This window comes from Lepus europaeus, chromosome 21 (genome assembly GCF_033115175.1).
Source record: "Lepus europaeus isolate LE1 chromosome 21, mLepTim1.pri, whole genome shotgun sequence".
Taxonomy (NCBI): Eukaryota; Metazoa; Chordata; class Mammalia; order Lagomorpha; family Leporidae; genus Lepus; species Lepus europaeus.
The window spans coordinates 54193693-54219449 of NC_084847.1; the positions used below are offsets into that span (position 1 = coordinate 54193693).

The following is a 25757-nucleotide window of genomic DNA, read 5'->3' on the forward strand; positions in this document are numbered from 1 at the left end:
AGAGATGTATATGGGTATTTAAGTAAAAGAAGAGTGTGTGGATCTGCTGACTGGGTTGGAGTGATCAGGAGTATGGGGGAGGTTGGGTTCTCAGATAGATGCTTGATCATGAACTGATAGTATAAAGTGACAGCCAGAAAGATGAGACCCTTGGCTGTTTTAATTGGCAGCAATAATAAATGACCAGTATAGTAACTTATTTATTTGCCTATTGGTCCAGTTTTATGAGGATCTTGAAGAGACAGGGTGATCATCTCAACTGTCTGTGAGTGGAATCATTGTTTTGTCATCCAGTGTAGGAATTTCTCCCTTTGGAAATAAGATCTCTAAACCATTAGAGCCTAAAACTGCAGGGACAGGAAGCCAAAATGTTTCTGGTGTATCATAGTTATTAGAAGTTATTGTGAGAGTACTCATTCCCATTTTTAGCCATGGAATCCTCATTCCATGAGTCCTGGCCATGGGAGAAACAGCATCACAGATTGGATTCATTTAGAGCATATCCTCGGGGATATACCCCTTGCATTGCAAGATAATTTCAACTACCTGTTGTTTAACTTTGAGTCTTTTTTTTTTTGACAGGTAGAGTTATAGACAGAGAGAGACAGAGAGAAAGGTCTTCCTTCTGCTGGTTCACCCCCCAAATGGCCGCTATGGTCAGTGCTGGGAGGATCTGAAGCCAGGAGCCAGGTGCTTCTTCCTGATCTCCCATGTGGGTGCAGGGGCCCAAGCACTTGGGCCATCCTCCACTGCCCTCCCGGGCCACAGCAGAGAGCTGGACTGGAAGAGGGGCAACCGGGACTAGAATCCGGCGCCCATATGGGATGCTGGCACCACAGGCAGAGGATTAACCTAGTGAGCCACAGCGCCGGCCCCATAACTTTGAGTCTTTAAAAAGCCATTCCTCTGTTCTATCAGACCAGTTTTTCAGTATGATGAGTCATATAACAAGAATTTCATTATCATGATCTTATATACACACTTCATTTTCTGTGAAATGGTTCCTTGGTCAGGAGTGAATCTTCATGGAACACTATTATGGTGAGTAAAGCATTCTAAGAGTCCATAAGTGGTAGGTTTGGCAGAAGCACTCTTGGCAAAGAAAGCAAACCCATATCCAGTGTTTATCACAGGAAGAACAAAGCCCTGTCCATTCCCTGTTGAAAGTGATTCAGTAGAATCATCCTGTTACCCAAGTAGCTGACTGATAATCCTGGGTGACACTGGGGACTCCTGTTGGTCTTGGCTTTTGGCAGATTGGGCTGTCATCAGTGGCTGCAGCCAGGTTGACTCTATTGAGTAATCAAGTCCGTGTTGCTGACCCCACACATAGTCTTTATTGCTGCCCTCATGTCTGCTTTGCTAATGGGCCCATTGGGCAATGACAGTGTAACTGAGGAAAAGGAAGCTGACATTCAAACATGGGGTAGCACTTTGATAGTGGTAATAGTATTTCTTATTTTTATGTGATAACTTTGCATATATACTAACTGAATATTTGTCCAAAATTCCACAATATAAAAAAGAGCATATGAATCAGGAGAAAAATGAGTATCACTCCAACACACAAGGAAGTTTGTATTGTCTTGTGGGAAAGGGTTGCATGTATTATGTATTCATAATGACTGTATCATGTTCAGCAGATGATTGTGGTATTTTTTTGTTGATTAAGCGTGACTTAAGGAGATGCATATGTGTGCTAATTTGACAAGATTGACTCTGGTAGCTTTGTGATATGTCAAGTTGGCTCGGATAAATAACATTTTCTAGATTCTCTGGTTAAGGTGGATCATAGAAGTGTTTCTTGGGAGATTTACATGGGAGAAGGGGGACAGACAGTGTGTAATTGACATTCATTACTGATAATCCTACTTACAGCATTGATATGAATCACTAGCTGGGCTCATACCTGCTCTGTCTTCCTTCTGGGTTCTTTAGCTTCTCTGACTTCCCTGTCTAGCTCCTTTAAGAAGCATCCTAGCTTCTGCAAGATACCCACACGACAAATTCTAGATGCAAAAATAACTGATAATGGGGTTTAATGTGCCCTTGTGTGGTTACAGCTCATGTTTGTGGATTCCAGCCTCCTCTTGATCTGCCACTCTTTTTTTTTTTTTTAAGATTTATTTATTTGAGAGGCAAAGTTGCAGAGAGAGAGAGAGAGAGGGAGAAACTGAGTGATCTATCATCTGCTGGTTCACTCCTCAAATGGCTGCAATGGCCAGGGCTGGGCCAGGCCGAAGCCAGCAGCCAGAAGCTTAATCCAGTTCTCCCACATGGGTGCAGGGCCCCAAGCACTTGGGTCATTTTCTGTTTTCCAAGGCCATCAGCAAGGGGCAGGATCGAAGGTGGAGGAGCCGGGATTCAAACTGGCACCCATATGGAATGCCATTGCCGCAGACAGAGGCTTAACCTACTATGCCAGAGCACTGGCTCCTTGCATAGACTTTTTTTTAAAAAGAATTATTCTATGGAACTGGCACTGTGGCGTAGCGGCTAAAGCCACCATCTGCAGTGCATATAGGCGCCAGTGCATGTCCTGGCTACTCCACTTCCAATCCAGCTTTCTGCTGTGGCCTGGGAAAGCAGTGGAAGATGGCCCAAGTCTGTGGGCCCCTGTACCCACGTGGGAGACCCAGAAGAAGCTCCTGGCTCCTGGCTTCGGATTGGCTCAGATCTGGCCACTGTGGCCAATTGGAGAGTGAACCATCAGGTGGAAGACCTCTTTCTCTCTCTGCCTCTCCTCCTCTCTCCATGTAACTCTGACTCTGACTTTCAAGTAAATAAATAAATCTTTTTTTTTTTTTTGACAGGCAGAGTGGACAGTGAGAGAGACAGAGAGAAAGGTTTTCCTCTTCCGTTGGTTCACTCCCCAATGGCCGCTGCAGCCGGCGCACCTTGCTGATCCGAAGCCAGGAGCCAGGTGCTTCTCCTGGTCTCCCATGCGGGTGCAGGGCCCAAGCACTTGGGCCATCCTCCACTGCACTCCCGGGCCAGAGCAGAGAGCTGGACTGGAAGAGGAGCAACCAGGACAGAATCCGGCGCCCCGACCGGGACTAGAACCCGGTGTGCAGGCGCCGCAGGTGGAGGATTAGCCTATTGAGCTGCAGCGCCGGCCATAAATAAATCTTAAAAAAAGAATTATTTTATTTATTTGAAAGTCAGAGTTACACAGAGAAAGAGAGGCAGGGAGAAAGAGAGGTCCTCCATTCTGCTGGTTCACTCCCCAAATGACCTCAACGGCCAGAGCTGAGCTGATCAGAAACCAGCAGCCAGGAGTTTCTTCCACGTGGGTGTAGGGACCCACGGACTTGGGTCATCTTCCACTGCTTTTCCAGGCCATAGCAGAGAGCTGGATTGGAAGAGGAGCAGCCAGGACTTGAACTGGCACCCATATGGGTTGCCAGTGCTGCAGGCTGGGACTTTAACCCGCTGCCCCACAGCGCCAGCCCATTGCATAGACTTTTTAATCAGTTTGGACAACTGTAAGGCCAGCATTCTGTCACAAAGTCCATTACGTGTGTTTATGTTTACAGAAATTTCTTAGTGGTTCAGCTTCTCTGGTTAAACTCAGGCTGATACCATAAACAAGCAAATAAATACTCCCTTTAAGATCTAAATATAGATATCTATGCTGATTTCTTTCTGTCTATATATCTATATTTCTGTCTAAATCACCTACTTTTCTTAATGAGAAAAGGCTTTTCTTGAAGTTGGCAGTTAATGGGGTCTAGATATTTTGGAATTTCAGAGTGAGAATGTTTATGAAGACAGCTTCTAACTTATCTATTTAAAAAAACTCATTTCAATTATTGGAGCTGTTGAATAATTAGAAATAGAAATCTCTTCAAGAATTCTTCAGTCAAAAGGTGATTTTCTTCAGGTATGCTGGACCCTAGTATTTCTGGTATCATACTTCATCTCCACTCCCTGTTTCCCCAGGGTTTGTGAAAGGGGACATGTGGCAGAGGAATCAGACCTCCCTGGCAGACTTCATCCTTGAAGGACTCTTTGATGACTCCCTCACCCACTTTTTTCTTTTCTCCTTGACCATGGGGGTCTTCTTCATTGCAGTGAGTGGCAACACCCTAACCATTCTCCTCATCTGTGTGGATCCCCGGCTTCATACACCAATGTACTTCCTGCTCAGTCAGCTCTCCCTCATGGACTTGATGCATGTCTCCACAACCATCCCCAAGATGGCTGCCAACTACCTATCTGGCAAGAAGTCCATCTCCTTTGTGGGCTGTGCAATCCAGCACTTCCTCTATTTGTCGCTAGGTGGTGCTGAATGTCTTCTCCTAGCTCTCATGTCCTATGACCGCTATGTTGCCATCTGTCACCCCCTACGTTATTCTGTGCTCATGAACAGAACGGTGGGACTGATGATGGCTGTCATATCATGGCTGGGGGCAAGCATGAACTCCCTAATCCACACAATGATTTTGATGTACTCCCCTTTCTGTGGGCCTCGGAAGATCCACCACTTCTACTGTGAGTTTCCAGCTGTTGTGAAGTTGGTCTGTGGTGATATCACTGTTTATGAGACCACAGCGTATATTAGCACCGTCCTGCTTCTCCTCCTCCCCATCTTCCTGGTTTCCACATCCTACATCTTCATCCTCCACAGTGTCTTTCAGATGCGTTCAGCTGGAAGTAAGAGAAATGCCTTTGCCACTTGTAGCTCTCACTTCACCGTGGTTTCCCTGTGGTTTGGGGCCTGCATCTTTTCATACATGAGGCCCAGATCCCAGCGCACTCCATTGCAAGACAAAGTTGGATCTATGTTCTATAGCATCATCACTCCCACACTGAATCCTCTGATTTATACTCTTCGGAATAAGGATGTAGCCAAGGCTCTGAGGAGAGTACTGAAGAGAGATGTTCCCATCCAGTAATTGTAATTGGTGTTGCCTTGAGTGCAGAGTGAATGGGATAAGCTCCCTATGTTGATCTGGGTGAACCTCTAAGATTTTTCCTTGTGCTCTTTAACTACTGTGGGAATGGCACAGAACTCCACTATTCTAACTTGATATCATGCTTTCTAGCCCTGTGGAATACCTTTTGTAATGCTATAGAGATATAGGAAAAAATAAAAGAAACATTTTAAAAGAAGTCATATAGGGGCCAGCGTTGTGGTATAGTAGATAAAGCTGCTGCCTGCAGTGCCTGCATCCCATATGGGCACCAGTTTGAGTCCCGGCTGCTCCACTTCTGATCCATCTTTCTGCTATGGCCTGAGAAAGCAGTCAAGATGGCCCAAGTCCTTGGGCCCCTGCACCCATGTGGGTGACCCCAAAGATCCTGGCTCCTGTCTTTAGATTGGTTCAGCTTCAGCTGTTTTGGCCATCTGGGGAATGAACCAGTGGATGGAAGACCTCTCTATCTCTTTCTGCTTCTGCCTCTCTGTAGCTCTGCCTTTCAAATAAATAATATATCTTTAAAAAATAAAGAACTATAAAGTCCAATTGTTCTCTCAAAGATAAGAGAAAGACATAAGAACTATTTCCCTTTATTATTTCAATAAAATTTAATAAATTATACCACTAGGGATGGGTGTTTGACTCAGTGTTTAGATTTCTGGTTGAGATTCTTGCAAAACATATTGCAATATCTGGGTTCCATTCCTAATTTCTACTCCCAGCTTCCTGCCAATACAGACTCTGAGAGACAGCAGCTTACGGCTCAAGTACTTGGGTCTCTGCCACCTATGTGGGAGCCTTGGATTGAGTTTCTGGCTCCTGGCTCTTCACTGACCTTGTCCTTGACCTTGTCATATTGGACATTTGGGGAGTGACAAATGAATAGGAGCTGTGTCTTTCTTTCTGTCTCTCAAATTATAAAAAAAAAAAAAAAAGTTAAACCTAGCACCAGAGAGTATTTCTAGAGCATAAATCTGGTGTGTGTGTTGCTTGATATTCTAAGCATGGGAAGTGTTTGAAGACTGCTTTGAAAGGAGGTATGGATGATAGAAAAGTTATATTTACATGAACCTTTACTATTCATTAAGACACAGAATTCAGAAGGGTAGGAATAATTCATTTTGCATACATCCATAATTTTAATATACATACAAGCTAGGTGTTCGGAAGTCACTCTTGTGAAATTTAGCATTCTTTTTTAAAAAATATTTTAGGTTGACACCATGGCTCAATAGGCTAATCCTCCGTCTGTGGTGCCAGCACACTGGGTTCTAGTCCTGGTCGGGGCGCCGGATTCTGTCCTGGTTGCTCCTCTTCCAGTCCTGCTCTCTGCTGTGGCCTGGGAGTGCAGTGGAGGATGACCCAGGTCCTTGGGCCCTGCACCCGCACGGGAGACCAGAGAAGCACCTGGCTCCTGGCTTCGGATCAGTGTGGTGTGCCGGCCAGAGCGCAACGGCCGCAGTCGCTATTGGGGGGTGAACCAATGGCAAAGGAAGACCTTTCTCTCTGTCTCTCTCTCACTGTCCACTCTGCCTGTCAAAAAAAATTATTTATTTATTTGAGAGGTAGAGTTACAGACATCAAGAGGGAGAGACAGAGAGAAAGATCTTCCTTCCATTGGTTCACTCCCCGATGGATGCAATGGCCGGAGCTGAGCCTATCTGAAGCCAGGAGCCAGGTGCTTCTTCCCGGTTTCCCGTGTGGGTGCAGGGACCCAAGCACTTGGGCCAACTTCTACTGCTTTCCCAGTCCATAGCAGATAGCTGGATTGGAAGAGGGGCAGCCGGGAGTAGAACCGGTGCCACATGGGATGCTGGCACCGTAGGCAGAGGATTAACCTACTGCACCACAGCGCCGGCCCCGAAATTTAGCATTCTTTAAACATATACTTGGGATTTCTTTGGTCTCTGTTGTACCTGTCATATAAGACACGGATGTGAACTTTGAGTATATCACGTTATGAAAATTATTTTCTGTTTTCTGAATGTTTCTAGCTTTGTGATTAGAAATCAGGATTTACATTAGAATCTCTCAGTTGCTAACAGTGTGACCCATGGTAAATTACTCCACCTCTCTGGGCCTCAGTAATCTCATGTTTAATGAGAAAAGTAGAGTTATCTGAAATTTTGTATTCATTATGGCTGTTGGTTCTGAGCAACAGAATCAGATTCTGAGCGACATAACCAGAAAGTAATTTTATTGAAGGGATATCAGGAAGATGACAGAATCAGTTGGAACTCTAAAGAGCTGGACTTGGAGACCATGGTTCCCATATATACTTCCTGCCAAATTGTCCCACAGAACAGGTCCAAGCAGAAGCCAAAAGGATTTATCTGGTAGGGATAAGATCATTTGGGTTAACATTTTGAAGAAAGGCTGACACAATCATTATAACTATCTAATTTGTAAGGATCTCCCAATCTTTCCCACTTGTGCACCAAATCCTGAGGATCTTATTCTTGAAATTGTTCCTTCTCTGCCGTGACTCATCAGTTTCTCCACTCATGGTAAATCCCATCAGCCTACAGACATCATTTTATAGCTCTCAACTAAAAAAGGAATCTTCCCTCAGCCTTTTGAAGTTTGTACAGTTTTACAGAAAAAATCCTTAAAACATAAAAATATATTTATTTATGGGGTGGCAGAGGAAGGAGAGAAATGAGAAAGAGACAGAGAGAGAAGAGAGAGAGAGAGAGAGAGAGAGAGAGAGAGAGAGAGAGAGAGAGAGAGAGAGGTCAGTTTTCCATATGCTGGTTCATTCCTCAAATGGCCACAATGACCAGAGCTGGGCCAGTCTGAAGCGAGGAACCAGGAGGTTCTTCCAGGTCTCCCACGTGAGTGCAGGGCTTCAAACACTTGGGCCATCTTCCACTGCCTTCCTAGGTACATTAGCAGGAAGCTGGATTGGAAGTGGAGCAGCTGTGTCTCAAACTGGCACCCAAATGGGATGCCAACACCACAGGCAATGACTTTACCTGCTACACCACAGTGTTGGCTCCAAAACAGTTTTCTGTTAAACTGGTGTTTCCACTTTCTTTGCTTAACTTTTTCCTGAGCTCATTTCTGTTAGCTTATGTTATTATCATTATGTTGAAACAAGATGAATTGTACCACACTTGGAGGCAGTATGGCCTCTATACTGTCAAACCCAATGGTCAATTTCAGTTCATCCAACAGCTTTTGACAAAGTTATTATGCTTTCCTTTTGTAACACTTTCTTTCCTGAAAGCTTCACTCAATTTAACGCTACATTCATGCTGTCTTCATTGTCAATTTGCTTTGATTAATATATTGATAATTTTGGCTTCTTTTTAAAAAAATATTTATTTACTTGAAAGAGTTAGAGAGGGGGAGACAGAGCAAGATATCTTCTATCTCTGCTTTGCTCCCCAGATGGCTGAAATGTCCAAGGTTGCTCCAGGTCAAAGCCAGGAGCCAGCAGCTTCTCCCAGGCCTCCCATGTGGGTGGCAGGGGCTAAGCACCTGAGCCATCTTCTACTGCTTTTCCCAGGCTATTAGCAGGGAGCTGTGTTGGAAGTAAAACAGATGGGACACGAACCATAGTCCATATGAGATGCTGGCATGCAGGTGATGGCTTTCCATGCTACCTTACAACACTGGGCACCATTTACCTTCTTTAATGTTGGACTGCTCCCAGTTTAACCTCAGACCCTCTTTCAGCATTTTCCACTTGTTTTCCAAGTACTCTTACATAGTTTCATTATTTTAAGTTTGTATTTTCTTTTTTTAAAAACTTTTATTTAATAAATATAAATTTCCGAAGTACAGCTTTTGGTAAGCTTGTATTTTCATTCTTAGCTTTCCTATGAATTCCAGACTCAGAAATTAAACTTGAACTTCCACATTTCTACTTGACTATCTAATTAACAAATGAAACTTAATATATTAAAACCCAAACTTGCCCCTAAACATGCTTATCTCTTCCCGTGCTTTCTGTCTTAGTGTATGGTACCAAAATGAATGCAACTGCTAGGTAGAAACATTGGTATACATTTGTACCTTTTCCTCTTACTCACTACAGCATGTTGAATTCACCAAAATATACACCAAATATGATTGTTGTGTTTGTTTCTCCCCAAATACACATTGAATTCCTCACCCCTTTGAGGCCAATATTGTGGTGCAGTGGGTTAAATGGCTGCTTCCAGTGCTGGCATCCCATAAGGCCGCTGGTTTGAGTCCCAGCTTCTCCACTTCCAATCCAGTCCCTTGCTGATGTGCCTGGGAAAGCAGTGGAAGATGGCCCTCCAGCCGATAAGGGAGACCTGGATGGAGTTTCAGACTCACCTTTGGCTTAGCCCCGCCCTAGCTATTGTGGCCATTTGGGTAGTGAACCATCATATGGAAGATTCATTCATTCATTCTCTCTCTCTCTCTCTCTTTCTCTCTCTTTCTCTCTTTTTTCTCTCTCGCTAACTCTGCCTTTCAAATAAACACAGACATATTTTTTTTTTCCAAAAGAAATCCTAACCCCCACTATATTGGTGTTAGAAGGTGGAGTCTTACGGCGGTGATTAGGTCATGAACATGGAGCTCTCATATGGGATCAGCGCCCTTAGAGAAGAGGCCCTAGAAAGTCTCTTGCTCCTTCCTCTACAAGCTCTTTTACCTAGGATGAGAAAGTGGCCATCCATGAACCAAGAAGCAGACTACCACCAGACTCAAATCTGCCAGCACCTTGATCTTATACTTTCCAGTCTCAAGAACTGTGAGAAATGTATATTTTTTTAAACTATCCAGGATATGCTGTTTTTGAAGAGCAGTCGGAAAATGACTAAAATACTGATTATGCAACACTGTTTTTACTATCAAATCTTTGTGAACTACTGCAATAAACTCCAAACTTACCACTCTTCCTGAATATTTCTTCTACACAGTAGGCAGAATTTTTCAAAACATAGAGAATTTTATTCTTCTACTTAAAGCCCTTCAAAATGAAATCCAAAGTACCTGTCAGAGCTTGAAAGGCCTGATGTGACCTGGCTCCTGGCCACATTTCCCATTTCTTCTCCTACCCCTCATTCACTGTATGCCAGTCTCTTTAGGTCTTTTGTTATTTTCTTTTCTTTTTTTTTTTAAGATTTATTTATTTTACTTGAAAGTCAGAGTTACACAGAGAGAGAAGGAGAGGCAGAGAGAGAGAGAGAGAAAGAGAGAGAGAGAGAGAGAGAGAGAGGGTTCACTCCCCACATGGCTACAATGGCCGGAACTGCGCTGATCTGAAGCCAGGAGCCAGAAGCTTCTTCTGGGTTTCCCACGCAGGTGTACAGGCCTAAGGACTTGGGCCATCTTCTATTGCTTTCCCAGGCCATAGCAGAAAGCTGGTTTGGAAGTGGAGCAGACCGGGACTTAAACCAGTGCCCATATGGGATGCCTGCACTGCAGGTGGTGGCTTTACCTGCTACACCACAGTGCCGGGCCCCATCTTGTTTTCTGAGTCTTCCAGTTTTTGCTTGAGCTTTGCACATATTGTGTCCAAGCCTTGGAAAGTGCAGACACATTCTCATTGGTTTTTGATCCCTTTTCAAATGTAGTCCTACTAAAACATGCTTCCCCAAGTGCCCCATCTAAAGCAGTACTCTTCATTCTTTGTCCTCTTCTAATTTATTATAAAATATTACTTAGCATGATATTGAGGAATATGTTATTCACAGTATAATTATTGTCTGTTTTTGTGGGATGTAAGCTCCATGAGGGTGAGGATCTTTGTTTACTATTATCTCACCAGTGCTAAAAAAGAGCCTACCAGAGTCAGTGCTCAATAACTATTTGACATATAAATTAATAAAGGAACCTAGATCATTATCCTATCCCACATGCCATTAAAGACATTTAATTCAGAGGGGGGAAATGTAACTCAGAATAATTCAGTGGCTATCTTGGTAAGACTTATTTATCTCAGAGAGCAGAAGATCAGTTCCATACAAATGCAGAAAGCTAGTATCTCATTGAAGTTTCTGAGGTCTCAAGTACACCAAAGTGAAGGACCTTGTTTCAATGTATTGAAATGTCACACTGTAGCCAATAAATATGTACAATTAATGTCAATAAATAAATTAGAAGAATAACAAAGAGGGAATTACTGATTCGGATTCATTTAATTAATAGGAATATATATTTTTATTTTCTGAGTAACCCCAATGGCCTAGAGTTGGGGCCTAACTAGTACTAATATTATGAGATAATATTATTTATTTTCATCTTAATTATTTGATAGGTGTTGGGGTCTAAAGCCTGAGGCTGGCCTCTGACCAGCAGGGAACAGTACCAAGCACTCCTCGACAAGGCGAATGGGAAAGGTAAGGTCCACGGGTCAAGAACTCAGCAAGCACCCGTGAGTTCTGTCAAAGCAGGAACTACTTCATTGAGGAAGCGTACATGCTTATAAGGCTTACAAAAGACATGCACAGTAGGTGAGCCAGTCAGCGAAAAGTTCATGCAGGCGTGGGTGGACCACGCACAGGGGCATCTTAAGCAAAGTATAGGGATCATGTACTGTCCATGTGTCTGGAACTAAAGTGGACCTATCCCTGCCGGTGGTCCAATCTTACGTAGCTTAATGCAACAGTCACAGACACACCCCTCGAACATCTGCCAGGCGCCAAGTTGTCAGGAACTATTTTAGGCAATGCCCAATATTTCTCCCTTTTTGTTCTGTATTAAAGAGAGGAAGAGGAACTGAGCGGAGAGTATGCCTGTCTTAGGTTGTCCCCTCTGACTGGGATCAGCCCTTTAGGGAGCATGTCTGTCTTAGGTTGTCCGCCCTCTGGGGATCTTACTCGTTTTTGACTACTACTCTCCAGCTGTTGGGGCTGCCCCAGGGGATCTTACCTGTCATTGGCTACCACCTCAGCAATCCAGGATATGGTGTATTATACCTGTACATCTTGGCAGTGGCCATGGGTGGATGTATAGGGTTCCCAATCTGGTGCTTAAAGAATGGCATAACCTGGTTCTTGAAGAGTGGCATATTGTTGTCGGACCACCATTAATTGGATCTTGGAAAAATTTAACAAGCTTATTAAAAATGCAAGGACCGAAAGTGAGTACAAGGACAATGACTGAAAGTGAGTACAAGGACAATGGAGACCAAGGAGCCCACAAAGGGGAGGAGATAAGGTAGCCATCCCCCAAGGCCTGACCAAAGGTAACTAGAGCTTAGTTCATTATGACGTTTTTCAAGGTCTTCTTGGAGGGCCTTGATCTTGTCCTGGACAATGCTGGAGAAATTAGCATAAAAGCAGCACTCCTCCTTTAAGAATAAACAGATTCCTCCTTCCCGAGCAGTGAGCAGATCCAAACCTCAGCGATTCTGGAATGAGGTGTTGGACAGCGAAGCCCACGATGCAGATCAGAAGAGCGACAATAAGATATGTAGTCACAATGAGGCAGAGAGTCCAATATGGTCTTTTCATCCCTGTAAGAGAAAAGAAAAGTTATTCCTCAGGAGGGGGTCCTCCTGGGTGACCTTCAGCAGAGGGGAGATATTTAAGGTTTCTCGCAGGTATCCATATGGATTTGGAATTCCCTTGAGGAAAGACACATCCAAATCCTCTACCAGTACCTATCAGTGGGTCTAGTCCCTGCCAGCATCCTATTAGTGGGTCTTTCCATTTTACCCTAACCGAAAGGTAGGGTACTTGGAGGGATCAATGTTTTTGAAGGGCTGACAAGGGCTGATGTTTTGGAAATTTAAAATATTTAAGGTGAGCATGGCCATTTGTAGCTGGTCTTGTGAGGGGTATGATTCCCCCTGTTTGTTTTATAAGTTGGTCTTTTAAAATCTTATTTTGTCTTTCGATGATTGCTTGTCCTTGTGGGTTGTGAGGAATTCCAGTAGAGTGTTGAATATGCCATCTCTTGAAGAATTCTTGTGTTGTCTTACTGATGAAACAGGGCCATTATCAGTCTTAACTTTTATTGGTAGCTCCCAAATAGCAAAACATTGTAGAAAATGACTAACAGCATGTTTGGCCTTTTCACTGGAGTGAGCAGTGGCCCAACAGGCATGGGAGTGTGTGTCAAGGGACATAAAGATATATTTAAGCTTGCCAAATGGTGCATAGTGTGTAACATCAGTTTGCCATAGTATGTTGGGCTTTAGTCCTCTAGGATATACTCCAGGTGTTTGGAGAGGTGGGACTTGTAACAGGGGAAGACATGATTTTATAATCTGGATTTTATAATCCGTTTAAGGTCTTTAATGAGAACGGACGGAAATCTATAATGTAACCCTCTCCAATTTAGATGTGTAAGGTCATGAAGACTTTGAGCAAGCTGTAAATCAGGAATGGTTTGAATTGGGGCTGTCAAGACCCCATGCATAGCCAATTGATCTGCCATTTTATTGCCTTGTGACAAGAAACCTGGCAAATTTTGATGTCCTCTGAAATGTTGTACAAAGACTTCTTTGTCTCAATAAGGACCTTACCTGGATCATTAATGGGGTGATAGGATTGTTATCTAACCCAATATGGGACAAAATTAGAGTGGGCAGGAGATTGACCATATAGAGACTATCCGAGAATAGATTTAGTGGCTCTCTAATATGGGACATAGCCATGGCTACAGCACACAGTTCCTTAAATTGGGCAGATCCTCCACAGACTCAAAATATCATTGAGGCGACTTTTATAGGGTACTTGATGTAGGAGGGTAAACTACTACTGCAGAACTGCTTGTCCCCCATCTGTAAACACATTGACAGCCTCCTTTAGGGGCCTTGTAGAGAAGAGGGTAGGAGGTATACATGGCAGGCGGGAAAAGGAAGTTACCCACCTAGTTGGACTGTAATGGGAGTCAATTTTTCCTAGAAAACCCTCTAGAGCTAAAGACACCCTAGGATTGTTTCTCTGTATCCATTCAAAGTCTGAGGAGTGGTAGGGGAAACCAAGCATCTCAAAATCTTTGCCATAATGTATTTTATTATTGTTATTATTATTTTTATTATTAACTTTTGACAGGCAGAGTGGACAGTGAGAGAGAGACAGAGAGAAAGGTCTTCCTTTTTGCCGTTGGTTCACCCTCCAATGGCCGCCGCGGCCAGTGTGCTGCGGCCGGCTCACCACACTGATCCGAAGGCAGGAGCCAGGTGCTTATCTTGGTCTCCCATGCGGGTGCAGGGCCCAAGCACTTGGGCCATCCTCCACTGCACTCCCGGGCCATAGCAGGAGCTGGCCTGGAAGAGGGGCAACCGGGACAGAATCCGGCACCCCGACTGGGACTAGAACCCGGTGTGCCGGTGCCACAAGGTGGAGGATTAGCCTGTTGAGCCATGGCGCCGGCCTGCCATAATGTCTTAACAGAGGGTCCTTCCCCTTAATGATGAGGTTTGCCAATTGGTCAAGATGTGAATACACTCTAGGGGCTCCTCCAATGGAGGTGTGTATCCATTAGAGAGGATTTCCTTTTTGGGTAATTACAGCCGTGAGCAGTTTGGCTCCTGAAAGGATCCAAAGGCTCCTGGGACACTTAGGGTTATATCTAGCTCGTTGGATGTTATCAAGGGCTGATTGGACCTCTTGTAGTATTTTGAGGTGTGTTACATTTAGACTGATAGTCTCAGTAAGGTCCTTGTCTTTTAATAAATCAAAGAGAGGGAGGAGATCCTCAGTAGAAATATGTAGTCAGGGCCTCAGCCAATTTAGCTCTCCCAGCAGTTTTTGTAGTTCCTCTAACAAATATTTGGGCTGTATTGATAGCTGAGGTTTAAGGGGGGAAGACAGAGTGCATTTTGAGATGCATCCCCAAGATTTTGAATGGGGGGATGGTCTGGACCTTATTGCTGGAAATATGGAGACCAGCTTGAGCTAGGAGTTTTTGTAACTGTCTGAAAGTGGACCCTAATTGTTCTGGGTTAGCAGATCCAATATAATGTCATATCTATATATCTCTATCTATATATCTCTATCTATATATCTCTATCTCTATATCTCTATCTCTATCTCTATCTCTATCTCTATCTCTATCTCTATCTCTATCTCTAAGTGTGATCCCTTCCTATTGTAAGGGGTGCAAAACCCAGGAGACAAAATGTTGGCAAAAGGCAGGATTATTGGCCATTCCTTGGGGAAGAACTACCCATTCATAGCTTTCATCTGGACCCTGAAAGTTTGTGGAAGGTATGGAGAAGGCAAATTTTTCACAATCATTAGGATTTAAGGGGATAGAAAAGAAACAATCTTTGATGTCTACTGCTATACGTGTCAACTTGGAGGGTATAGAAGGGATCCAAGGCAGCCCTCAGAGGGAAGTTTCCACCTGGGTTATGCAGTCATTGATCTTTCTAAGGTCTTGTAGCATTTTCCATTTTCCAGGAGCCTTTCGAATAACAAAAACAGGGCTATTCCATGGACTCATAGAGGGCCTAATATGTCCCAGTTGTAATTGTTCTGATATGATTTCTTTTAATACTGACAACTTGTTTCGAGGCAGTGGCCACTGTTCCACCCATATAGATGGCCCCGGGAGCCATTGAATTGCAGGGACCAATGGAACAGTGGCCTCTATGATTGGGGGTGAGGTCTGGCCTGGGGAGCTGGAACACCAGTCCAAGAAACCCCGAAGAATGGGTCACCCCTGTGAATGAAATTGTACAGTACTTATCTTTCTGTGCCTGGCTTATTTCACTTAATCCAGTGACTACAGATTTCATCCACATTGTCACAAATGGCAAGATATAATCTTTTTTAAAATGGCTGAATAGTATTCCATTGGTATGTATGTCAGATTTTCTTTATACATTCATCACTTGATGGATATTTAGGTTATTTCCATTTCTTGGCTGTTGTGAATAGTGTTGCAATACATATAAAAGTGCAGATGTCTCTATGACAGACTCACTTCATTTCCTTTGGATATTTTAGTAGTGGGATTGCTGGATCATATGCTAATTCTATCTTTAGTTTCAAAGAAACTCCACAGTGTTTTCCATAATGGTTGTACTCAATTATACTTCTACGAACATAGTGTGAGAGTTCTGTTTTATCCACATCCTTGCCAACTCTTATCTTTTGCCTTCAAAAATTTTTTTATATAAAAATAGCAAATTTCATGTATTTCATAGATACAGTTTTTTTTTTTTTTGGACAGGCAGAGTGGACAGTGAGAGAGAGAGAGAGAGAAAGGTCTTCCTTTTTCCATTGGTTCACCCCTCAATGGCCACTGCAGCCGGCGCACTGCGGCCGGCGCACCGCACTGATCCAAAGGCAGGAGCCAGGTGCTTCTCCTGGTCTCCCATGTGGGTGCAGGGCCCAAGCACTTGGGCCATCCTCCACTGCCTTCCCAGGCCATAGCAGAGAGCTGGACTGGAAGAGGAGCAACCGGGACAGAATCCAGCACCCCAACTGGGACTAGACCCGGAGTGCCGGCGTCACAGGCAGAGGATTAGCCTAGTGAGCTGTGGTGCCGGCCATGGAATGCTTTTAATTTGTTTGTGTCTTCTTCAGTTTCATTCACCAATGTTTCATAGTTGTCATTGTAGATTTTTCACCTTTTTGGGTTAACTTATTCATAGATATTCTTTTTAGTAGCCATTGAAAATGAGATTGTTGTCATGATTTTTTTTTTCAGATAACTTCCTTTTGGTGTATTGCAATGCTGTTGATTTTTACATGTCAATTTTGTATCCTCAAACTGCTGAATTTGCTTATTAGTTCTACATAGCTTTTCAGTGAAGTCATTAGGATTTTCTGTATACAAATGTTGTGCCCAGATCGTTGGATCCCCAAATGCTGCCAGAGACTTGAACACACTGAAATGCAAAAGCAAGGTTTATTTCAGGCGTATAAGCCATGGCAGTGACCCCGTCTAACCAACTGCGCAGCGGAGGGCAGAGGAAGGCCCCAAGCTGTGCTCAGGAGGCTCTTAAAGCAGGGTTAAGTCATTGAGGGTGCAGGGTAACAGTGGATTGGCTAGGGTCATCTCTGGTATTTCCTGATCGAACGCAATTGTTTCTGATTGGTTCGGACCCAGGGGATTTTCTTATGTGGGGAACGCTAATGAGCAGGTAATTTCCTTATATGGTGAACGCTAATGAGCTCTTTTGTAAGTTTCAGTTTCCCCTGAGTGACGCTGCTTTTACAGGAAGTTGGGCCTGCCTCTCCAAATGGAGGCACTTTTTCATTCCCCCCTTGTTTTTGTGCATATTTTAAGACCCAATCATGGGTTGTGGACTGACATAAGTTTCAGCAGTATTTAAAGGCTTATATTGGGAAGGTTGGACCATTAACTGCATGGTATCCAATCTCTGTTTCATGAACTGTACAAGTCTGTTGATAATGTAAGGGCCAAAGGTTAAGATTAGAATTAGGAGAACAGGGGTCCCTATGAGTCCTGTTAGTAGGATGGTTAGCCATGGAGATGAATTAAACCAATGATTAAGGGATCAGTTCAACAGGAAGATGTAACTATTATAAACGTATATGCACCTAATTACAGGGCACCGGTTTATTTAAAAGATATGTTAAGGGACTTACAGGGAGACTTAGACCCCAAAACAATAGTATTGGGGGACTTCAATACTACACTTTCAGCAATAGACAGATCAACTGGACAGAAGATCAACAAGGAAACAGCAGATTTAATGCAAACACGGAGACTGAACAACATGCTACTGAATTTACACTGGGTCATAGAAGAAATCAAAAGAGAAATCAAAAACTTTCTGGAAGTAAATGAGGATAACAACACAGCATACCAAAACTTATGGGATACAGCAAAAGCAGTGTTAAGAGGAAAGTTTATAGCAATAGGTGCCTACGGGCATAGAAAATTAATTAATTTTTAAAAAAATATTATGTAGGATCTCTGTCTTTAATGTGCTGTACACTGTTATTTAATGCTATAACTAGTACTCCAACGGTAGTTTTTTCACTTTGTGTTGCTATATGGGGCAAACTGTTGAAATCTTTACCTAATATATACTAAACTGATCTTCTGTATATAAAGAGAATTGAAAATGAATCTTTATGTGAATGGAAGGGGAGAGGGAGCGGGAAAGGGGAGGGTTGTGGGCGGGAGGGAAGTTATGGGGGGGGGGGGAAGCCATTGTAACCCATAAGCTGTACTTTGGAAATTTATATTCATTAAATAAAAGTTTAATAAATGAAAAAAAAAATGGAAAGTCACCAAATAAATGAGCTTTCAATGCATTTCAAGGATCTAGAAAAACTGCAGCAAACCAGACCCAAATCTAGTAGGAGAAGAGAAATAATTAAAATCAGAGAAGACGCTGCCTGCGGGCTCGGCCTGGACCTGGCGCTGCTGCGGGAGCTGCTGCTGTGCTGTGCGTGGCCGCGGGCAGAGAGCAAGTGGCTGTTTCTACGCTCGGTGCCCGGAGACCAGGGCGCTCAGAATGGTTAGCAACCTGACACGGAGCGGGTGCGGAGCCCCGGTGGGACCGAGGGCCCAGCCCGGCCGCCTCCAGCCCTGTCCACTTCGCAGGTGCGGTCAGAGGACGGCGGCTGTGCCCGTGTGGAGGGCTGGCGGGCGACGCCGCCGGAGCCTGGACCTGTGGCCCCGCCCACCCACACTTGGGGGACAGGTGGCTGGACGGAGCAGATAGACTTGGTGGAACAAACGTGCCTGTGTGGAAAAAAAAAATCAGAGAAGAAATCAACAGGATTGAATCCAAAAAAAAAAAAACCATTACAAAAGATGAGTCAAACGAAGAGCTGGTTTTTTGAAAAAATAAACAAAATTGACACCCCGTTGGCCCAACTAAATAAAAAAAGAAGAGAAAACACCCAAATCAATAAAATCAGAGATGAAAAAGGAAATGTAACAACAGACACCACAGAAATAAAAAGAATCATCAGAAATTACTACAAAGAGTTGTATGCCGGCAAACAGGGAAATCTACAGAAATGGATAGATTCCTGGACACATGCACCCTACCTAAATTGAACCAAGAAAACGTAGAAAACCTAAACAGACCCATAACTGACACAGAAATTGAATCAATAATAAAGTCCCTCCCAACAAAGAAAAGCCCAGGACTGGATGGATTCACTGCTGAATTCTACCAGACATTTAAAGAAGAACTAACTCCAATTCTTCTCAAACTATTCAGAACAATTGAAAAAGAGGGAATCCTCCCAAATTGTTTCTATGAATCAGCATATGTAGAAGATCAACTTAGTACATACTATGTAAAGATTTCAACAGTTTGCACCCACACAGAAAAGTCTTCATTACGTTCAGGTAGTTTCCTTCTATTCCTGAGTGTTTATCATTAAAGAATGGTGAATTTTGTTAAATGCTCTCTGTATCAATGGAAATCACATTGCTTTTTCTTCTCTATTTTAATAATTTGGTATAATATAACTGATGCATATACTGGACCATCCTTGCATTATACAGATAACTTCAAGTTCATCATAGTGTTAATTCTTTTAGTAATCTTGTGTCTTCAGTTTGCCAATATTCAAAAATCATGCTAAGTAGTATTTAAATATAAAGCAGAAGAACAAAGGATAAAGTGTGCTAGTCAGGGAAGCATGTTTTGCTAAGACTACATTTGAAAAATATATAAACAAGATAAAAAATGAAGAATGTCTAGAATTTCAAAGGCTTGGACAACAATATATGTTCAAAGATCAAGTGGAAGCTGACATAGTTAAGAAATAACAAAAGATCTAATGTGACTGGTTTACAGTAAATAAGGCATAGGAAATAAAACAGAAAATATGGCCAGGCCAGATCATATATGACCTTTCATGTTCAGGTTAAAACATTTAAATTACCTGTAATGAAAGTATCATTCTGGCCAAGGCCTGCAGCTCACTAGGCTAATCCCCTGCCTGTGGCACCGGCACCTTGGGTTCTAGTCCTGGTCGGGGCGCCGGATTCTGTCCTGGTTGCTCCTCTTCCAGTCCAGCTCTCTGCTATGGCCTGGGAAGGCAGTGGAGGATGGCCCAAGTGCTTGGGCCCTGCACCCGCATGGGAGACCAGGAGAAGCACCTGGCTGCTGGCTTCAGATTGGCGCAGCACGCCAGCTGTGGCGGCCACTTGCGGGGTGAACCAATGGAAAAAGGAAGACCTTTCTCTCTGTCTCTCTCTCTCTCACTGTCTAACTCTGCCTGTCCAAAAATATCATTCTAACTACTGTGTAGAGGAAAACAGTAGGAAGAGTAGTAACAGGGTTTGTTGTACTAGTTCAGGAAAGATTTTATAGTTAAAATGCTGTGTATAGTCAGTATCTTAGTTCAGGCTGCTACTCAAAAAGTAGCATAGCCTACAGGCCGACACTGTGGTGTAGTGGGTAAAGCCACCACCTGCAGTGCCAGCATCCCATATGGGCACCAGTTCGTGTCCTGGCTGTTCTATTTCCAATCCAGCTCTCTGCTATGGCCTGGGAAAGCAGTGGCAGAAGGCCCAAATAATTGGGCCCCTGCACCAAGTGGGAGATCCGGGGGAAGCTTCTGGCTCCTGGGTTCAGGCTGACCTTAGCCCTGGCTGTTGCAGACATTTGAGGAGTAAACCAGCAGATGGAATCAATCTCCCTCTCCCTCTCCCTCTCCCTCTCCCTCTCCCTCTCCCTCTTCCTCTCCCTCTCCCTCTCCCTCTCCGTCTCCCTCTCCCTCTCCCTCTCCCTCTCCCTCTCCCTCTCCCCCTCTCTGCTTCTCTCCCTTTCTCTCCCTCAAATAAATAAATATATATTTTTTAAAAATAGCATAGCCTTGATGATTTAACCAACAAATATATATTTCCCACAGTTCCTGAGGCAGGAATGAACAAGATCAAGGTGCTGGCAGATTTGGTGCCTGCTGGGGGCTGCTTCAGGCTCTAGATGGCCATCTTCTCACCCTGAGTTCAGAGAGCTCTAGCAGGAAGGAGCAAGAGATTGTCTGGAGACTTTTCTATAGGGGTGATAATCCCATATGAGGACTTCACTTTCATGACCTTCACTTCTCAAAGGCCCCAGCCCCTTATATCACAATATTGGGGGCTAGAATTTCAACACTAATTTGGGAGGACACAAGCATAACACTCATATGGTGTATATTTTGTTAAAGCCAACAGGATGTGGTAGGTAAGAGGAAAGAGTGCAAATTATATCAAGGTTTCTTGCTTAATAGATGGAACTATCTTGGCACCATTTACTTAAATGGGAAACACTAGGAGGTACAAGCATGTGTAGTGGTGAGTTTTACTTTTGATCTATTTGATTTATTTATCAGATAGTCAAGTGGAAATGTGGTGTTATAAATTTAATATATAAGAAATTTAGAGGAAAGGTAAAAATGAAAACATAAACGTGAATACACAAGATTATTTGGCAAATGAGTGAAAATAGTGAAGGAAGTCTTAGGACTAAATCTGAGGCAATCCAACATCAAAGAGGTCAAAATGATGAAAAGATTCAAGCAAAGAAAACTCAAAGTGAAGAGTCAATGAATGTGAAGCTACTCTGAGTGAAGTCCTTAGTGAATAAAGTTTTTCCAAAGGGGAAACATAATGGTATAAAACTTTGTTCAAAGGTTTTGAGTGAATTGAAAATTGACCATTGGGTATTGCTGTATGGAGCCTTTTGTAACATTCATATTAATGGTTTCAAAAGAATGATGACAATTCAAGCCAAGAGAAATGAGCTCAGGATAGAAGGATGAAAAAGTGGAAATATCCAAGAAAGAAAACTGTATCAAGAATTTTTTGTAAAACTGTAAAAGCAGGCTTTGAAGGGTTGACAGAAGATTCCTTTTTGTGTTAAGAGCTATAACATGATGTCTGATTGGATTTATCAGAAGTAGGGTACTGACAATGGGAAGAGAAGGAATAATTTCCAGAACAAGATCCTTAAGATCTGCGGTGGCACTGTGGCATAATGGGTAAAGCCACTATCTGTAGTGCCGCAGGCCATATGGGTGCAGTCGAGTCCTGGCTGCTCCACTTCTGAACCAGCTCTCTGCTATGGCCTGGGAAAGTAGAAGATGGCCCAAGTCCTTGGGCTTCTGCAGCCATGTGGGAGACCTGGAAGACGCTCCTGGCTCCTGACTTCAGATCAGCGCAGCTGCAGCCATTGTGGCCAATTGGGGAGTGGACCAGCAGATGGAAGACCTCTCTCTTTGCCTTTCCTCTCTCTCTGTAACTCTGACTTTCAAATAAATAAATAAATCTTTAAAAAGAAAAAAAAAAAGAAGTAAGTCCATAGGCATGTATACAGAACTGTAGAGCTCTCTGTTGTGGCCTGGGAAAGCAGTAGAAGATGGCCCATGTCCTTGGGTCCCTGCACACATGAGGGAGACCAGGAAGAAACTCCTGGCTACTGGCTTCAGATCAATGCAACTCTGGCCGTTGCAGTCATTTAGGGAGTGAACCAGTGGATGGAAGACCTCTCTCTCGCTCTCGCTCTCTCTCGCTCTTTCTGCCTCTGCCTCTGCCTCTGTCTTTCTGTAAATCTACTTTTCAAATAAATAAATAAATCTTTAAAAGAAAAGATCCAGGCCGGCGCCGTGGCTTAACAGGCTAATCCTCCACCTTGCGGCGCCGGCACACCGGGGTTCTAGTCCCGGTTGGGGCGTCGGACTCTATCCCGGTTGCCCCTCTTCCAGGCCAGCTCTCTGCTATGGCCCGGGAAGGCAGTGGAGGATGGTCCAAGTGCTTGGGCCCTGCACCTGCAAGGGAGACCAGGAGAAGCACCTGGCTCCTGGCTTCGGATTAGCGAGATACGCCGTCTGTAGCGGCCATTGGAGGGTGAACCAACGGCAAAAAGGAAGACCTTCCTCTCTGTCTCTCTCTCTCTCTCACTATCCATTCTGCCTGTCAAAAAAAAAAAAAAAAAAAAAAAAAAAAAAAAAAAGAAAAGATCCATAAGATCTGGTGCACAAAAGAGAAAGATGGAGAGATCCCAGCAGATCAGAAGGTTATGACAGTGTTAGCCCTTCTTCAAGTCGTTAACCCAAATAATCTTACCCCACTGCATAATTCTATTGATCTCTGCTTGGTCCTGTTCTATAGGACAATTTGGCACAAAATAGACATGGGGATCGATTTCTTCTTATTGGTTCTGTCACCTCCCTTATATCCCTTCAATAATACACTTTCTGATTATGTCACTCAGAGTCTGGTTAGGATGCTCAGAACTATATATCCATGATGAACATGTAACTGCAGGTAAACCTACTCTTCTTATTAAACACATGGGATTGCTGAGGCCTAGAGAGGTTAAGCAACTTACCAGAGGTCACACGGTCAGCAAGTGAGAGATTCTAATCAGATCATCCTGATTTCTAATCACAAGGCTAGAAACTCTCATAATCAAAAAGCATTTTCATCCTGTGAAATACTGGTAGTTCACATCCCTACCTGCAATGGCAGGTTTAATATAGACAAAAGAAATCCCAACTGTATGCTTTAAGACTTGTCCATTTCACAAAGGTAGACTATGAACTCTTAGCTTAGCCTAGATCATAGTAATATGTAACACATATTACAAGAATCACATTATATATATATATATATAAGTCATTATGTATGCATACAAAATGCATTATTTCTTTCCTTCTGAATTCTTACATACTATGACATAAGGAACTCTAAAGATCTATGAATATAACTTTTACATCATCCATCATTACTTTCAAAGCAGCTTTGAACTACCCTGTAATTCCTTATTTCCAAAAATAAACTCCAATTTTATAGTACAGAAATACTCCCTAGTGGTGTGGGTTTTTCTTTCTTTGTTTAAAAATTTTATTTGAGAGGGGGGCCAGCGCTGAGGCATAGTGAATAAAGCCACTGGCTGCAGTGCCAGCATCCCATTTGGGCGCTGGTTCAAGTCCCAGCAGCTCCACTTCTGATCCAGCTCTCTGCTAAGGCCTGGGAAAGTAGAAGATGGACCAAGTCCTTGAGCCTCTGCATCTGCATGGGAGACTCGGAAGAAACTCCTGGCTCCTGGCTTTGGATCATTTCAGCTGCAGATATCCAGCCACTTGGGAAGTGAACCAATGGATGGAAGACCTCTCTCTCTCTCTCTCTCTCTCTCTCTCTCTCCCCAACATCTCCCCCCGCCCCAGCCACTCTGTAACTCTGCTTTTCAAATAAATAAATAATCTTTAAAAAATTTTACTTGAGAGGAAGAAAGATAGACAAAGACGGATGGGTATTTAGGGCTCCAATCGGCTGGCTCACTATCCAAAAATCACAGAATGGCCAGGACTAGGACAGGCTTAAACCGGGAGTCATTAAAACAGTCCAGAACTTCCATGTGGGTAGCAGCGACCCAACTATTTGAGCCATCATCTGGTGGTTCACAGGGTCTACATCGGAAAGAAGATGGAATTAGGAGCTGGAATACCAAACCGCATTCCAGCTCCAAGTGGCATAATTTACTCATCTTTTGGTAAACTCAAATAATAATGGGTAATAGTTTTTATATCTTAATCATACTATCTTTTGTAGAGAGCCATTGGTCATATATACATATTCTTTCAAAAGAATATTTTTTTATTTTTCCCATTGTCTCTAAAGGATTCCAGAAAAGTGCCCTATGGTGCCTGGGTACCTGACACCAAGTTAGAATAGTGGAATTCTACGTCAACTGCATCATTCTCACAGTACTCAGAGACTCAGAGCATCAGAGATCTGGGTACTTGGAAACTATCAATGATTTAGCTAGAACAGTTTAAGAAGCTTATCCCATCCACTCTGTCCTTGGGGAGATAATTGTGTTCACTGAGTGCTAACAACTCTCCTCAGAGCCTTGGCTACATCCTTATTCCGAAGAGTATAAATCAGAGGATTCAGCGTGGGAGTGATGATGCTATAGAACACAGATCCAACTTTGTCTTGCAATGGAGTGCGCTGGGATCTGGGCCTCATGTATGAAAAGATGCAGGCCCCAAACCACAGGGAAACCACGGTGAAGTGAGAGCTACAAGTGGCAAAGGCATTTCTCTTACTTCCAGCTGAACGCATCTGAAAGACACTGTGGAGGATGAAGATGTAGGATGTGGAAACCAGGAAGATGGGGAGGAGGAGAAGCAGGACGGTGCTAATATACGCTGTGGTCTCATAAACAGTGATATCACCACAGACCAACTTCACAACAGCTGGAAACTCACAGTAGAAGTGGTGGATCTTCCGAGGCCCACAGAAAGGGGAGTACATCAAAATCATTGTGTGGATTAGGGAGTTCAAGCTTGCCCCCAGCCATGATATGACAGCCATCATCAGTCCCACTGTTCTGTTCATGAGCACAGAATAACGTAGGGGGTGACAGATGGCAACATAGCGGTCATAGGACATGAGAGCTAGGAGAAGACATTCAGCACCACCTAGCGACAAATAGAGGAAGTGCTGGATTGCACAGCCCACAAAGGAGATGGACTTCTTGCCAGATAGGTAGTTGGTAGCCATCTTGGGGATGGTTGTGAAGACATGCATCAAGTCCATGAGGGAGAGCTGACTGAGCAGGAAGTACATTGGTGTATGAAGCCGGGGATCCACACAGATGAGGAGAATGGTTAGGGTGTTGCCACTCACTGCAATGAAGAAGACCCCCATGGTCAAGGAGAAAAGAAAAAAGTGGGTGAGGGAGTCATCAAAGAGCCCTTCAAGGATGAAGTCTGCCAGGGAGGTCTGATTCCTCTGCCACATGTCCCCTTTCAGAGTCTCTGGGGAAACAGGGAGTGGAGATGAAGTGTGATACCAAAATAGTAGGGTCCAGAATGTCTGAAGAAAAGTACCTTTTCATTGAAGAAAGAATTCCTGGAGAATTTTATCTCTATTTTTAAGGATTCAACAACGACTCTAATAATTCAAATAAACTTTTAAAAATAGAGCCAGTGATCATTTAAAAGCTTTGTTCATACA

The 25757-nt window shown here is 43.5% G+C and overlaps 2 protein-coding genes and 1 non-coding gene across 3 annotated transcripts; 2 read left to right on the forward strand and 1 right to left on the reverse strand.

The window, feature by feature from the left end:
- Positions 1-3959: 3959 nt before the first annotated feature.
- LOC133750995 (olfactory receptor 2AE1) lies at positions 3960-5049 on the forward strand. Its single transcript, XM_062180840.1, has one exon. The coding sequence runs from the start codon at positions 3960-3962 to the stop codon at positions 4896-4898; it is 939 nt and encodes a 312-aa protein (XP_062036824.1). The 3' UTR covers positions 4899-5049.
- A 13141-nt stretch (positions 5050-18190) lies between these two features.
- On the forward strand, positions 18191-18317 carry LOC133751148 (small nucleolar RNA SNORA17). Its single transcript, XR_009864780.1, has one exon. It is a non-coding gene; the product is annotated as a small nucleolar RNA SNORA17 (small nucleolar RNA).
- Positions 18318-24614: 6297 nt separating this feature from the next.
- On the reverse strand, positions 24615-25541 carry LOC133750556 (olfactory receptor 2AE1-like). Its single transcript, XM_062180127.1, has one exon. It carries the CDS (start codon positions 25539-25541, stop codon positions 24615-24617), a length of 927 nt encoding a protein of 308 aa, XP_062036111.1.
- Between the last annotated feature and the right edge of the window lie 216 nt (positions 25542-25757).